The 16,759-nt window shown below is 35.3% G+C and overlaps 1 protein-coding gene across 2 annotated transcripts in view; it reads left to right on the top strand.

Moving 5' to 3' along the window:
* Positions 1-16,759, top strand: part of FBXL5 (F-box and leucine rich repeat protein 5) — a 34,248-nt gene that overhangs the window by 5,966 nt on the left and 11,523 nt on the right. For both annotated transcript variants that reach the window (XM_028505951.2, XM_036018875.1), the window contains exons 2-8: positions 2,945-3,160; positions 6,381-6,476; positions 8,200-8,386; positions 10,192-10,374; positions 12,110-12,235; positions 15,264-15,412; positions 15,978-16,060. In XM_028505951.2, the coding sequence (XP_028361752.1) occupies positions 2,945-3,160; positions 6,381-6,476; positions 8,200-8,386; positions 10,192-10,374; positions 12,110-12,235; positions 15,264-15,412; positions 15,978-16,060 (1,040 nt within the window). The remainder of the gene's footprint in view (positions 1-2,944; positions 3,161-6,380; positions 6,477-8,199; positions 8,387-10,191; positions 10,375-12,109; positions 12,236-15,263; positions 15,413-15,977; positions 16,061-16,759) is intronic.

The raw sequence follows: 16,759 nt of genomic DNA, 5'->3' as shown, positions 1-16,759 counted from the left end.
TCAGTCTGTACCACGAACCCAGGCTTTATCTTAGCTGGTCATTAAATCTGAAAGATTTTCTGATAGTCCAATGAGAATGGATGCAAAATTTTCTGCATGTCTTTTAAGATGATGTTTTCCTTAAGTCCTGTGAGGTCATTTTTTAAAATATATATATTTGTGTGTTTAGAGAGACAGGAACAGAAGGGGTGAGGGAGAGAGACAGACATTGATTTGTTGTTGTACTTATTTATGCATTCATTGGTTGAATCTTGTATATGCCCTGGCCCGGAATTGAACCTGCAACCTTGACTTATCAGGACGGTGCTCTAGCCAAGGGAGCTATCTGGCCAGGGCCTCAGACATTTTTCACTTTTTTGCCATGCTTTTGTTTTTAAAAAATTTATAGCCATTATTAATGCTTTCTTTTGATTTATCTTTTATTTCTGCTGATTTTTAATTTTTTGAAGAATAAAGTGACACATGGTAGTATTTGCTGAAATTAAACACTAGTGAATTTTGTTATGATCTTAGGTGGCATTTCTTGGAATAAAAATCTACATTGAAATTAAAAAAACCCTACATTGGTTTAACCAAATCATTCTGTGTTGTTTTGTATGATTTAGGAACTAAAGTTTGAAAAAATTAAAAGAATAATACTGGGTTAGCCAAAAAATTCATTTAGTTTTTTCATATGATGGCTCTAGTAGTGCTTAGTTTTCTTTAACTTCATTTGAGACAGTTTTGTTAGATACTGTGACAGCTGTTGTATCAGTGTGCATTTTTTAAAAACTTAACAAAATTGGTGAATTTTTGTGCAGCCATTTTAATACTGAAAATGGAAGAAAATATCCAACATTTTTGTCATATTATGCTTTATTATTTCAAGAAAGGTAAAAATGCAACTGAAATGGGAAAAAAGATTTGTGCAGTGTATAGAGAAGGCGCTGTGGCTGATCAAATGTGTCAGAAGTGGTTTGTGGAGTTCCCTGGTACTACTGACATTCTAAACAAATAATTCTTTGTTGTGGGGCTGTCTTATGCATTGAAAGGTGTTCAGTAGCACTCCTGGCTTCTACCCACTAGATTACAATAGCGGGAGATAGCTGACATACTCAAAATATCAAAGTCAATAAAGTTATTGGTGAAAATGAGAAACGTATCTTTTATAGAAAAATCTAAATGGACTTTTTGGCCAATCCAGTATTTTAGGTTGTGAAAATTATATGAAAATCAAATTTCAGTGTTCATAAATAAAGTGCTTTTGGAATACAGCCACACTCTTTTGTATGACTACTTTTGTGCAACAACTTAAAGTATTTACTACCTGCCCCCCCCCCCCCCCCCGCATTAGTTCTAAACCTCATTCTAGATAATTTATTTATTGTGGTTACTATTCATTGTCTTATTTCCCTTCACTTACATAATACAGTGTAAGCTCTGTAAAGACTAAGAAGTCATTTTTGTTAACTGATATATCTCAAGTATCAGAAACAGTGCCTGGCTTATGATGGCTGCTCATTAAGTATCTGAATAGAGTAAAAAAATGCATGAATTTATAAAACTGCATGATTAATTTTCAAAATGATAGCTAACATTTACTAAGCAGTAATTCATTTTGATCTCACAGGGACCATGTGAAGTGCAGGTGTTATTGTTATTCCCATTTAACACCAACAGAACATTAAGACATGGAGGGAGAAAACTAACTTATTTATGGTTACACAGCTCAATAAATGGTAGAGCTGGGATCTGATCTTAGAGAATCTGACCATAGATCTGGTTTTCTATAAATGACTGTTAATACCTAGTCCATATGGCGTTTTACAGAAACTAAATTAATTCTGTTGTGTATAGTGGATAGTGGAATAGTTTTGCTTTAGTAATCTCCTCTGGTGCTTTGTTAAGAGCCTACTATTCTTGCCGAGAACAGGCAATTAAGACAGCTTGGACTGTGCTCCATTTTAGGAATACTAGATCAGACTTTACAAAGCAAGTCTAGGAAGTGTGGTGTTAGTAGCTTCTTCCCCTCCGTTTACTGTCTGTTGTTTCTAACCTAATCAGGTTTTCCTCTTTAAAATGAATTTTGAAACTGGCATTGATATAATTGAAGGTAGATTTAATATGGCAATGGAGGCAGTGCAGGGTTTGAATATTTGAACTTTAATTTGAATCAAGTTGATAATATGTATGCCTTGAACATGAGAACTTAATATGCCATTTAAATGTAAAAAATTGAAATTATGTCAGAATAGTCATCTTGCTAAATAGTAGAAGTTAAAAATGACAGTGTATATATTTCTTTATGTTTTCATTGATTTGTTTCTTTCCTTCAAGTGCATTTACCTTCTTATGTCCTAGGTTTCCACGTTGTACTATTGTAGTGCCTCCACTTCAGAAAAGTACGCGATTTCTAATAAAAGCTGCTAAATGTTTACCCCAGTTTTCTGTTAAAAAATTAGTTCCTCTAAAATTATCTAATAATGCTCTAATAGCTCAATATTTTATAATTATTTTTGGAACAGAACAGACTCATCTTGGTATTAAAGTTTAAACAAACTGTAATAGAATATTTTTGAATTGTTTAAATTGTAAAAGTAGTATAATAGCATGAAGAACATTTTAACAAAGAAAAAAACACTTTTTTAACAGCTATTTTTTTACATTGTTATTACACTATTATTGAATATATTCCGTGTGCTTTACACAATTCTTTTAATGTTTACGTATAACTTGGTGAAGTATCCTATTTAGCATATATATAAACTAATGGAATTTTAGATTTGGAGGGAATCTAGTCAAACCCTTTTATTTAAAGAAAACTTAAATTTAACCAAATACTTTAACCAAGTAAAGGATGAGAGGTATTTGACTATATACAAACTAAATAAGATGCATCTAAATATTTTTATTGGTGAATATTTACATGTACTTATTTTGTCTTTCTTTTTATGTTTTTATTCAGCTTTCTAAAACCAACTTTTCCAACAACAATGATTTCCGTGCTCTTCTGCAGTCTCTGTATGCTACTTTTAAGGAGTTCAAAATGCATGAGCAGATTGAAAATGAATACATCATTGGTTTGCTTCAGCAACGCAGTCAGACCATTTATAATGTTCATTCTGACAATAAACTCTCTGAGATGCTTAGCCTCTTTGAAAAGGGACTGAAGAATGTTAAGGTGAGTTGTAAAAATGGGCATTTAGTGCCACAACCTGTGACATCCTCTGGTTTGTCATTGGCAAAAGTTGTTAGTATTTTTTAGTAAATGATGTTATGTTAAAGAAAAAGACCATTTTGACACTTGTTAATGGCGGTAAGGAAGAGTTTATTCAAGGGGTTACTACAGTGGGGTTCAGCTCTGAATGTAACAGGGACAAGTGGGGATTTAGCGTTAAGGAGCAGGGTGGGGGCAGGAAAATGACTAAGAGGAATCATCAAGGTTAGGGAGGTTCTTGCTAGGCTGACAATTTTTCCTGAAGACAGACCAGGGGATAAGATCTCAGGGGTGGATGATATCAAGGGTGATAAGATGCTAAGAATTCGGGCATTTTTTTTGGAAGATTAGATAGATGCAGGATGATTTTGCTAAAAGTGCACTAAGTGTGCCCAGGACAAAGCTCCAGGTTGGATCTAGTTAAGAAGAGTGCTTAGGGGAACGCCAGTCAGGTTTGATGAAATCTGTCAGTTACATCTTTACTGCTGTGTATAAATAATATCTTATAATGAACACCACTCTCTAAGTCTTAAACTTATTTTGAAGTGAAATTTTAATTACCATAAGATTTTTACTTTCTTATAATATTTGCTGAACTCTTGAAAGATAAAGAGTTACTGGCAACTAATGGTAAATTGTTACATAGAATGAATAAACACTTTAATCTTATAAATTGTATTTATTAAAATTAAATGTTAGCTAAAATGTTGACTATAGTTTCTTTCTCCATATTTTAGGGCACAGCATTTGTTAAACAGGATAAAGTTTTTTTAAAGTATTGGTTTATTTATTTATTTTAGAGAGAGGATGGGCGAGAGGGAGAGAGAATACTGTTGTTCCCCTTACTGATAACGTTCGCCGGTTAACCCTCGTGTGTGGCCGGACTGGACTGAGCCCTGTCCGGTCAGCCATGGCCCATCCCTGCAGCCACGGCTGTTGACAGGATGCTTTTTCAGCCGGCCAGGGTGAGAAACAGGACCATATTTAATTGTTAGCATGAAGCTAGTTTTGAATGTAGTTTAGGATAATGATAAAGAGAGATTTTTCTATGACTATAGTTATGAATTACAGGATATTTAAAATTTGGTCTTTGTTCATCTCCCTGCTGGTTCGGTGAAGCACAGGTATAAGTTGCAACTCTGTCAAACCACCGTGCGCCTGTGACTAAGGGAATTGTGTTCTATCTAGAAAGACTGTTCTGCAGTAGGGAAGAGGATGGTGTGAAGGGAAAGGAAAGACATAAGCAGACAGACTTATAAAAATTACTGTAATTGTCTGTGGAAGAATACATAGTATTCTTGGTGGGGAGGTGGGAGATGGGGTAGTAGGCTGGGGTACTGGGTAGTGATGGGAGTTTTACTTTTTATTGAATATTCTTTTATACTTACTGAATTTTATATAAGGTGGAGCAGAAGTAGGTTCATAGGTGTGAGTATGTGAAACAGTTTATTTTTGTATTAATATTCACTAATTATTATTTTCCATATGAACAACTGTAAATCTACTTTTGCCCTAAAAACCTACTTTTTACTCTGTATTATGTTTGTGTACTACCTGTTCCATAAAATGATTAGGTCTGAACTAAAGTAGTGACTAGTGGACATAGAGGGGAGGGGACAGACTTGAGAATTTTGTGGGACAAATAAAGTTGATAGGGTGTATTGACTGCATAAAAGGAGGAGGGAAGGAGAAAGAGAAGGGAATAAGAACAGCATTGAGCCTGGTCTCCAGGGAGTGCGGAAGATACTTGCGGAGTACAAAGCTCCGTTACCGACAGGTTGCATTTGAACTGCTTGTGTGATTTGGGTGGGCGTTTATCATTATAGGAGGAGACATAAAAGGTCAGAATTGTACTTTGGTTTGGAAAAGAAAATTTGATAATCATTGGCATGTAAGAGGGAATGGAAGCCCTTTGGTATACGTATGGAAAATGTATAAAATTTTAAGAAAATGGGACATTGGGTAGAATATTAGGAAGCAGTTAAATAAGTCAGTTGCAAAAGATTACAGAGGACTCAGCAGAGATAAAACATTCTCACATTTTAAAAGTTCATTATTTTATAAATTTTCCAAATGTTTTAAGTTTAGAGGTCTGATACAGAAATGATGGATAAGTTATAGGGAGATACGATCTCAGTTCATATAAGGAAGAGCTTTTTAGCAGTTGTCTGGACTTAGAATGATTTACTTCAAGATGTAGTCAACTCCTTGCCTCTAGAAGTCGATACTTTGCCTTTAGCAATATGTATGGTCTTCTGTAGGGTACTGCAACAGGCATTCTGAATTGCTTAGTGGAAGACAAACTAATGACCTCGAAGCAACGATTTTCAGCCTTTTCATGTCTTGGTGCATATAAACTAATTACTAAAATTCTGCAGCATGTCAAAAAATATTTTTTTTGTTGATCTGCCAAAAAATAGGTATAATTTTGATTCTCTCAAATTGGATAGTTATTGTTCTGTTGGTTTTGTCATTTTTTAATTTGGAGTCTAAGGGAAAAGAGGTCAGTGCCCCTGACTGAGTAGTCAGGTATCGCACATTTTAAAAATTCTTGCAGCGCACGGGTTGAAAATCACTGCCCTGAAGTAATTCTGTAATGGTAAGAGTCCAGTAGGCTCTTGTAGACTGCTTGGAGATGTATTTAGAAAACTGACACACAGAAATTATGTAAATATATATATATATATTAGAAATCATTAGATATTTTGAGCAAATACTTGATTTTTAAAAAAGATTATTTATCCATTTATTTATTTTTAGACAGGAAGGGAAGGAGAAAGAGGGGGAGAGAAACATCAGTGTGTGGTTGCCTCTCCTGCACTGCCTACTGGGGACCTGGCTCCTAACCTAGGCACATGCCCTCACTGGGAATTGAACTGGTAACCCTTTGGTTCACAGGCTGGCACTCAGTCAATCCACTGAGCCACACCAGCCAGGGCTTGCTTTTTCTTTTAAGACTTTTTATAGCATTTAAAAAAAGAAGTATAGATCCCATTACTAAAAGAATTCAAGGTTCAGATGTCCTTAAGACATCTTTTGTACTTAGAAGAGTATAACAGAGACCACTTTGCATTTGTCCTGTTTTTTTAGGTTTTATGTTGCATTTTAAACTGACTTTCTAGAATCAGGTGCAATGTAAGTTAATGAAGCAGAACTTTTCAGAATACTTTTGATTTGTTTTCAGAATGAATATGAGCAGTTAAATTATGAGAAACAGCTGAAAGAGAGATTGGAGGCTTTTACAAGAGATTTTCTTCCTCACATGAAAGAGGAAGAGGAGGTAAGCATGATTTTCCCTCCGTGTGATTTTGATTTAAATTTAAAAAATGTTGTTTTGGGCACTCTTTCTGAGCACACCTGCACCTCCCCCCGCCTCCCCCCCGCCGGCACACTGCCTTTGCCTTTCTCTCTCCTGAGCTCCTCGGGCCCTTCTCCTTCCCCTGTGACTTATTTCCTGAGCCTGTGCAGCCCAGCTGGCTCATTTCTGCCACCTCGGGAACTTTCCGGATCAACTGTAGCTTACAATTTGAAGTAAATAAATGATTAAAAATGTTATTTTGTCTTTGATTCTTCAAACTAATGCATGGGAGGATAAACCTCCAGTTCATTTTAAGAAATGAAGAAAAACCCAAGGAAAAACTAATAATTTTTTTATCTCAGAGAGATTGTTGTTTTTATTGAATAAATGATTTAATTCATATATTCAATATTTTCTTATTATGCAGATGGCAGTATATTGAACATTAATAACTTTTTATGCCACCCTAATGCATTTTCAGAACCTTGGAGGATTCTTTAAACTTTCTGTATTTCCATGCTAAGTTTAAAGAATTTTTAGTGTTTTTTTTTTAGTAGTGGATTCTGGTAATTAAATGATGGTATTAAACTTACCGGACTTATGCCTCGTGCACGTGTGCGGGGGTATCACTGCATGGGTGAGTGAAACGTTTTCTCGTTCTTGAAGTGGGATGGGCACGCTCCTCTGTGAGCACGCCCACAGCCCCTCTCCTCAGCTGTAGACTTGGCTGCTTCTGTCTGAAGCTCTGAGGTCCCAATGACACCGGCTCCCAGGAAGCAGTGGGCGGTGGCAGCCCGTCCCAGGCCAGCCCCTAGTCCTGTCTCCACGGGCCCATCCACTGACACTCTGTCCCAAGCTTTAATGAACTTACTCTCATTAAAATAAAATGGAATGAGTATCAGGGTAAGGAATAGAGAAAGTGTTTTACCAAGAACTGGATTCTTGTTCAGCTGTTAATCAGTTGTTATAGTGATTCTCATCTATAGTTTTACCTTACACTCAGGCTGGTATTTTTTTTAAAAACCAAAACACTTTAAAACCCTTTCCGGACCAGCTAAATCATGTGGAGATACTGGTATAGGTATATTTTAAAGGCTTCCCAAGTTATTAATGTTACAATCAACCAGCATTGAAACCACTTCTTAGAGCAGTGTTTGTTAACCTTAGGTGTGCATCAAAATTATCTGTGGAACCATTTTTTTAAAAAGTTCCACTTCTGAAGATTCTGATTCTATAAATTAGCAGTTGGGATTAAGCATCTATTTTGAAGAAGAGATCTCCCAGGTAATACTTAGTAGTTGAAAGTCTCAGGAGAGTTCTGACTTATGGTTCCTATAGGCTGGGTACCATTCTGGAAGGACTCAGAGGCCCTGTTTGGGTAGGGGTCAGTTACTGCAGTAGCAGAGGCAGTTAACTGACCTAACTGTCCAACCATGAGAGAATGACTGAGAGTGTTTGACAAGCTCTGTATAGGAAGACCTTCTGGTATGATGCTTTGAAAGTGTTTAGGGATTGGCTTTGCCAGAGAATTCTTAAGAGAGAGGGATCTTTTTTGGTGATATTCTTCTCTAATATTTGGATGAACTAACTCGGCAGTAACTAATGTTTTTCTCTCTTACATTTTAATCATTAATAGTTTGAAAGGTGTAGAGTAAAACAAAACAAAGTAAGCAACTTTCCTCATGACTGTTTTGTTTTAATTTAGGTTTTTCAGCCCATGTTAATGGAATATTTTACCTATGAAGAGCTGAAGGATATTAAAAAGAAAGTGATTGCACAGCATTGCTCTCAGAAGGATGCCGCAGAACTCCTTAGAGGTCTCAGCCTGTGGAATCAAGCTGAGGAGCGACAGAAGTTTTTTAAATATTCAGTGGATGAAAAGTCAGATAAAGGTGAGATTCAAATGTTTAGATAGCAAATGATTTATTAGTTTCAAGGCCATTTTTCCTTTGTTGATGTGAACTATAGATTTTGTTTGAGGAATGAGTTAAGCCATTTATTTTCAAGTATAAATTTAATTGAAACAGTTTCTATATTAGAATTTAGTGTTGTCTGATAATTTAACACTCATATACTTGGGCCAATTGTAATGCAGTATTTATTAAATAAATTTATATATACATAAAATATTAATAATACTTGGCTTATCAAAATTATTGAAAACTACCATATACACAGCACTTTTTTAGTACTGTTCAACTTTTTGAGGTCATTAAACATGGTAGCTGCTTTTTCTTTCCTTATTTTTTCCGTCAGTTTACAAAATTATTTCTGCTCCCAGTTTTATCTTTATCCTCTCTCGTGTGTCACTCTCTTAGCTTACATCCAGCCGTACACCGGAGGGGGAGAGTGTGGGGCGTAGTTTTTCTTTGCACAGTTGCTTTGAGAAAACACATGAGAAATGCAAATAAAATATGCTTACTTTTTTTTCTTAGACTATTTCCTCATTTTTATTCTTTGCCTTTGATAGCTTTGCCTTTTAAAACATCATTAAAGAGATTGACATTCTTAGGTTAGTAAAAATTCCTTTGAATCTTTCAGATGGGACATAGCAATGGCACTTCTGTTAAAATAGCTTAAACTTTTTGAAATTCGTTCTTTTCTGTTATTTTTATTTAACAATGTAGGTGAGATGCATGTTGAAACAAAGATGTGTCTGTAGGTAAGCTATAATTAAACCCATAAAGTGTGTGCGCTTCACTGTGAAATTCAACTTGTGCCTTAGACACCAAGCCAAGACCTGTTGTGTCTGGTTTAATTGTAGTGTAACATGGGATTTAAAAGCATCACACTTATTACATTTAGTTTTCCCATTCCTTCAAAGCAAATTATAGCTGCATTCTTTTTAAAATATCTGCGTCTAAAAAGGGTTTGATTCAAGGAATTTGATCATAGCACTTTATTTTGTGAAGAAAAATCAGATATACAAAGTCCTCAAGTTCTTCATAATACTTTAACAGTGAACCTCTGTGTTTTATATTCTTTATGGTATTCCTAATTTGCATTTTTCCAGAAAATTGCTACTGAAATAATACATTATAGGAAATTAGACATCCAGTGACTACTTTCTATAGTAGTGGCTGACAAAAGATTCCTGACAAATATATGCCAGCTCTAGAAATATTTACATTATATTGTTTCAACTGGCTCATAAATAATATATGTATGAGTTGGTTAGGGTACCTATAGGTAAAAGAACTCAGATTTCACAGACTTACACGAAATGTGAAAAGAGGGGTCACTGGGAAGATGCTGACAGGAGTCATAATACATGAATGGCAGATGCTGTGAGACTCGTGTGTGTCATTAAAAATGCCTTGGAGATCTCATAATCTGGCCAACTCCACACTTGTTGATTTAAAGCTGTATAACCTGTTGGGTTCCTTTTTCAAATGATGCTTATGCTACAAAGTGAGTATTGTTTTTTCTGTGCCGCCTTTGTAAGAGGAAGTCGATTCTGTGTTTATCGTAGCTCCCACTGATGAAGTATGATTTGGGCCATGATAGTTTAACCCTACAGATTCTTAACTTTAACATCCCCATGTTACCTCTAATCCATGTTATTTCCTTTTCTCATCTTGCAAGCAGGAAGGAGTGGACTTCAGGCACTGGATTTTATGTATAGAAATGTGACTATAATTTTTTACTGCGTTTGCTCTTACAGCCTTTAATACTAAAGTTTTCTTTTTAATTTCAGAAGCGGAAGTATCAGAACGAGCCACAGGTATAACGCATCTTCCTCCTGAGGTAATGCTGGCAATTTTCAGTTATCTTAATCCTCAAGAATTATGTCGGTGCAGTCAAGTAAGCACCAAATGGGCCCAGCTGGCAAAGACGGGATCACTTTGGAAACATCTTTACCCTGTTCACTGGGCCAGAGGTAGGTAAATGGGGCTTTCAGTTAGTTTGAAAAATATTTGTTTTTTTTTTTTTTTAAGATGAATACTGGTAGACATTAATGGGCAAGGCCAGGGAAGGAAAACTGAGAGGTTGACTAAAAATGTAGATTTCATAGTGTGTGTTCTTTATATACATTTTGAGAAGTGAGCAAAGCTAAAAGAAACATTTATGGGTAAACTATGTGATGTGTGCAGTTTCCTTTAAAGTAATCAGAAAAAAAACAGTTGGAGAGGGAATGCCAAATAACTAATTGGCAAAATGTTGATCCTTGTTGGAGGTAGGTGATAAGTACACTGGTATTCATGATGCTACCTTTAAATGCTATTTCTTTCTACTTTTGGCTGTATTTGGGATTTTCCATAACCAAAAGTTAGAAGTAAAATTAATAGGATGTCAGAACAGCTTTAAAGGATAGATTATTTAAAGTATTTAAAAAAATACAGAAAAAATCAGTCATGTAGAATAAGAAGATGGGGCACAATCATGGCTCCCTTTTCGCAGGGGCACAAAATGATTGCACCTGCTTTTATCTTAGCATTGTTTTGTGATTAGTATGCTCTCATTCAATAAATCAAAATTTCATGTTAATTTCATGTGGTAAGTTACTTTTTTACATGTGAACAATTATAGACAATTTTATTTTCATGAGTATATAATGTGGTCACAGGATAATGCAGCTACTATTGCATATTTTTTGTCACTGAAGTAAAATAATTTCTAGGTGAATATTAATTTCAAAATATACATTGTTATTCTTAGTTTTCTAAATTTGTCGCTTTTGACATGGTATTATATATTTCTCACAAATTATGAATCTGATTTTTAAAGTTTTACTTTTTAAGTAATTTGTGGTATCTTTAAAATATGCTGTTTTTAGATATTTAACATTTTTGAGTGAAGCCATTTGGTGTAGTGGGTGGACTCGTATAAGCCAAATAATTAGAATTATTATTGTTATGTAGAATAATTTTTTCTATAAATTGTAGGATAATGAAAGTCAAACAAGACAAATGTGGATATTTCAAATACTTTTTTGCTTAGCTATATTTTTAATTATGAATAATTTATTAGATATTAATACATGATATAAATACTTTTTAATATAAAAATCGAATGTTAAAATGCTGTGCTAGACTTCTGTGAAGTTAAGTAAATCTTAATAAGTTTCTTTTTTTCTGTTTTAATACACTTTAAAAGTTCCAATAAAAATGGTTTTTATTTATTTATAGTATTTTTTTTCCAGTGGTTTTCACTCAGAATTGATTTTCCCTCCCTCCAGGGGATGTTTTGAAATGCCTGTGGGGACATTTTTGTTTGTCCCCTCTGGGGGGGCATGTGCCTAGGGCAGGCCCTCACAACCAAGAATCCCCGGCCCAGAATACTGGATTGCCAGCAGGTTTCACCATTCAGCAGAAAGTCTTGCTCCCTTTTGTTTGTTAACTATCATCATAATGGGGATATTGTCTAGGCCAATGTGAAGCCACTGTAGGGGGAAAAGTTACATTGTTTTCAGTGATTTCTAAAATTGCCAGTAAGATTACTGAAAATTGTTTTTAATCATTCTTTTTAGTATGTATTCTTTGCTCATTGAAGTGTATTTTTTTAAACCATAACTGAATATTTTGTGTGTGCAGAGATTTTTACTATAAATAGGTTATATTTTTGTAATGGTAGCCAATGTAACCTTATTTTGTTCTTGTTTATTTGTTGAGTAGGTGACTGGTATAATGGCCCTGCAACTGAACTTGATACCGAGCCTGATGAGGAATGGGTGAAAAACAGAAGAGATGAAAGCCGTGCTTTTCAGGAATGGGACGAAGATGCCGATGTAGATGAATCTGGTAAGCTGTGCTTGTTAATGAAGTTATTACATGGTGCTTTAATAACATATTAAACAAGAAATACTTAGGTATTTAGATTTATGTATGTTGTGTTTTCTAAGTAAACTGTTTTTAAGCCCACTACTTTTTAAAATTCGAAATAATAAGCAAATTTAAGATGTGTTCTATTTGTTTCCCATGTTTTTACATTTAAATACTTTAAAAATCAGGTAATGATGGCCTTCTCTTACTGAAATGTTGTACATTCATTATAATGCTTTGCACTTTACAATGTTTTTTAAATGTGCTCATTTGATCAGTTCCATAGTATTTATTGAGTCATCTTTGCCCAGAGGAAGGAGCATGAAGCTGTTGACTCTGTTTACTCACTTGTGAAAAGTCATACCACTTGCCTTACATGGTTGTAGAATTGAGAAGTAATCTGTATGAAAATTCTTTGCAAATGTAGCCATTTGTTAGCACTGCAGAAGAATTCATGGGTGAATGACTTCATTACTACCCTTAAAGTACTCACGGGTGAGAATTTAAAATGCATGATCCTTAAAGTACATAATGAAAAATGGGTTTTTATAGAGGTACAGAAAGGGAAGGAAGAACATATAAAGTTTGTTTTAGGTATTATTCAAATAGTAATTACTAAAAGATGATGAAATAGTAAAAACACATGAGAAGATAAGATATTCTTCTGCTTGGTAAAACTAAACCTATAGGAAATTTTTATTTACAAGTTACCCATTTAAAAAATAGAAAGTTGGTCTGGCAAAAGAACTAAATATGGGGAAAGTAAGTGTTATAAATGTAAAGATTATTCTTTCAGCATCGTTTATTTTTATGAAATCAATGAAGATGCTGTATTTTGGTGCAGTTTTGAATGTGTGGAAGGTGCTGTATAAGGAAGAGAGAGGTCTGTTCCAGTTAGATTTGGTGATGTGCTTATCCTGTTGCAGGCACCTTCTGAGCGTGGGGTTCCTAGTGAACAAAGTGGGGGTGGAGTGGAATCCCTGGCCTTGGTTAGCTTGAAATTTGGAGAGGATACACAGATAATAAATGCAGGCAAAGTATAAAGTATGTTACATAGTGTCAGGTGCTGTGGAGAAAAATCAGGAAGGTTGGGAGTGCCAGGAAGAGAGAGAGGGCGCATTTTCAAGACCTCAGGGGTGGTTTGTGGGCTGTCACCTGCAGTCCTTCCATTGGGTCCGACCTTGCTTTTTGTACTGTGCCGTGGGCTCACTTGAAGTAATGGTTCAAGTGATTTGCGTGGACTTTTAAGAAAAGTCTTCTCTTAGGGAAGACTTAATTAACCCATGCTAGAAAATTAATTCATAATACCCATGTTGTGTTTTAAAGGCTTTACCAAACTCAACACTTGAGGAGAGCCAAAGGGAAGGCTCTCTTTCCCTTTGGAAAGGGAAAAATTAAGGTGATGAGGTTAAGGCCTTTCTGTGGTAATGTGTCTATTCAGTCTAATAGATATGAGACTAAACTTGGGGTCTGCTTTTTCATCTTAGCTGCCCTTACTCGTTTTATAGAGAAATTCTTCATAGGATGTTTAATTTTTTTTTTTTAAAGATTTCATAGCAACAGTATACATTTAGATAACGGAGCACAGAAAGAAGAATCATTTGGGAATAAAATTATAGTAGAATAAATAGGGCTAACTAAAAGGCATTTTTGAAAAGATTTTATTTATTTATTTTTAGATAGAGGGGGAGGGAGGGAAACATCAATGTGTGGTTGCCTTTCATGTGCCTCCCTTGCACCCCCACTGGGGGGACCCGGCCTGCAAACCAGGCATGTGCCCTGACTGGGAATCGAACCAGCAGCCTTCTGCTTTGCAGCCTGGTGCTCAGTCCACTGAGCCACACCAATCAGTGCTAAAAGGCATTTTTATCCCTCTATTTTATATTTTATCTGGGTGAAAGAGTAATTTAGGATAATATTTGTAAATATGGAACTATTAGTTACAAATTCAGAATTGTTCTTTCTACTTATATTCCATTTGTCAGCTACATTGTTACTACTAAAAAAATCATTTACTTATTTATTTATTTTTAGAGAGAGGGAAGGCAGGGAGAAATGGGAGAGAAACATTGATGTGTGGTTGCTTCTCGCACACCCCCTACTGGGGACCTGGCCCACAACCCAGGCATGTGCCCTGGCTGGGAATTTAACTGGCGTCCCTTTGGTTCACAGGCCAGCACTCAATCCACTGAGCCACACCTGCCAGGGCTATTATTATTATTATTTTAAATAAGATTTCCTTAACTTACTCTGTTAAACAGTTTTGTATTTAAGTTAGGTTTTCAGGTAAGCATAATAACAATAGGACCCTGTGAAAGGTGATGCAATTATTTATTCTTTTTAGTGTACTGTGTTTTTTTAAATATCAAAACGAAGTTTGTATTTTATTGTGTTTGTTACAGTAGTCCATCCTGTTGTAAACATCCAGGCTCTACAGAAGTTATTAAGCAAAAAACAAAAGTCATGCTCATTTTTAACTTTTTAAAAATCCTAATGTATTTTCCTTTGCTTGATTGATTATGACCAGGTTGTTTCAAATGTCTTCCAGCACTGTGTCATTTTTATTTAGGTAAAATAACGAATGGTACTTTCATTAGGGTTCATTTTTCTTTCGGTGTTCTATATTCTCTTGAAGAGCTAATATTCTTCAAGTATTCCAAGTTTCTAAAATTTTCAGTGCTGGAAACTAGAATTATTTTTTCTTTTCCTCTGCTGCCTGCCTTGATATGAAAATCACCTTTAACCTTAAAAGTATATGAAAAAAAATCTTTCCTTCATTCTCACTGTAAACCTTTTTTTTCTTCTTTTACTTCTCTTTTAGTTGAAGCAAGCCCTGTTAAATACTAAGTCCTGGCGAGTGAGACCATGTTCATTTAACTTGCTTCACATACATAAAAGAGTTTAAGGATAGCAGAAAGTATTTTATATTTAATGATTTGGTGGTTCCTTGTGAAGAGCAATTCTAATTAGTATTTCAGGTTCTTAGATTTTTTAATTCATTTTACAGAAGAGTCTGCAGGGGAGTCGGTTGCTATCAGCATTGCACAAATGGAAAAACGTTTACTCCATGGCTTAATTCATAATGTTCTGCCGTATGTTGGTACTTCTGTAAAAACTCTTGTATTAGCCTACAGCTCTGCAGTTTCCACCAAAATGGTATGTATCAATTAGCACCAGTTGGGGTATTAACAAAAACTAGCAATGATCTAAATTTGGTTTTCTTATTCCTAAGTTTAATTAAGGGGGGGAAAAAAACTTTACCCAAGAGAGTTCCTTCCCATGGATAGGCATATACTGCTGACTTTCATATTCTTTCATTTCAGCGCTCACAGTATCTTTGTCTACACATTATAGAAAAGGGTACAAAGATTAGGAGAGGTTAAACAATTTATCCATTTTTTTATGATTCTTTATAATATGTGAAGCATATAATGGGCAAGTGAGATTAAATCTTTGTTTTATAAGAGTGTATCTTGTGCCACCCTACATCAAAATCTCTAGGTATTCCTTAGAAATGTACATTTCCTGGATCTAATGTTAGTTACTAAAACAGATTCTCTGGGGTTTGAGCCCAGAATATATAATGGCAGTGCAGATTTGAAGTGACTTCTACATGCACAAATGTTTGAGAGCCACTAGATTATGTCATTTACTGAAAGTTATCTGTCTCTTGTCTAATTAAAAGTCTGTAGATCTTCACAGTGACTTTTTCCCCCTTTAGGTTAGGCAGATTTTAGAGCTTTGTCCTAATCTGGAGCACCTGGATCTTACCCAAACTGACATTTCAGATTCTGCATTTGACAGGTTAGTTATTTTTGAATATTTAAATATGATTTCTAACTGAATCCATAGACTTGTTCTGTAGTTCTTCATTTGCATAATTGTAGTTTAATCATGCTATTATTTTTTATTGTCAACTCTTAGTCACACATGCTTATAACTTGATAGCACCCCCAGTTCTTTGCTCTTGTCAGGTCCTAGCTGCTCCGAAACTGCAGTCTGCATCATCCCATCATGTTTATAATCCTGTGCTGTGTCTAGGCCTTCGTGCCTTGCTGGGCACTAACGTTTTTAAGAGGTTTTCACTTTTAGTTGGTTCCAAATACCATTTGGCCAGGCTCTGTCTTACAGTCTTCATATTTATTCCAAAATTATAACACTTTCTTCAAGTTACATTCTTCACAGATTTTATTTCTTTGGGTGCCACCAGTTTCCTTTTGAGTCTACCTTACTTTGCTCTTTTTCACCCTAGCGTGTGTATCAGCACCTCTGTTTTCCTCTAGAGAGGTGTACTCTTCTCCGGCTACGGCTGTTGCTACCAGTTCCTAGAGCTTGTTGCTTCTGGGTCTTCCTGAATTAATCACTAGTTACTCTCTTTTCATGCATGTACAGCCTTTCCTTGATTGGTTGCTTTGCAGTAAAATAAACTAAGTCTTCTCCTTTCCTGTGCTTTTTTTGTATCCCTGGCATCTAGAGTACTTCCTCACAATATATATTCAGTAA

This window comes from Phyllostomus discolor, chromosome 1, assembly GCF_004126475.2.
Source record: "Phyllostomus discolor isolate MPI-MPIP mPhyDis1 chromosome 1, mPhyDis1.pri.v3, whole genome shotgun sequence".
NCBI lineage: Eukaryota > Metazoa > Chordata > Mammalia > Chiroptera > Phyllostomidae > Phyllostomus > Phyllostomus discolor.
The sequence above is the reverse complement of the archived record's forward strand: the minus strand, read 5'-3'. Positions and strand labels throughout refer to the sequence as shown.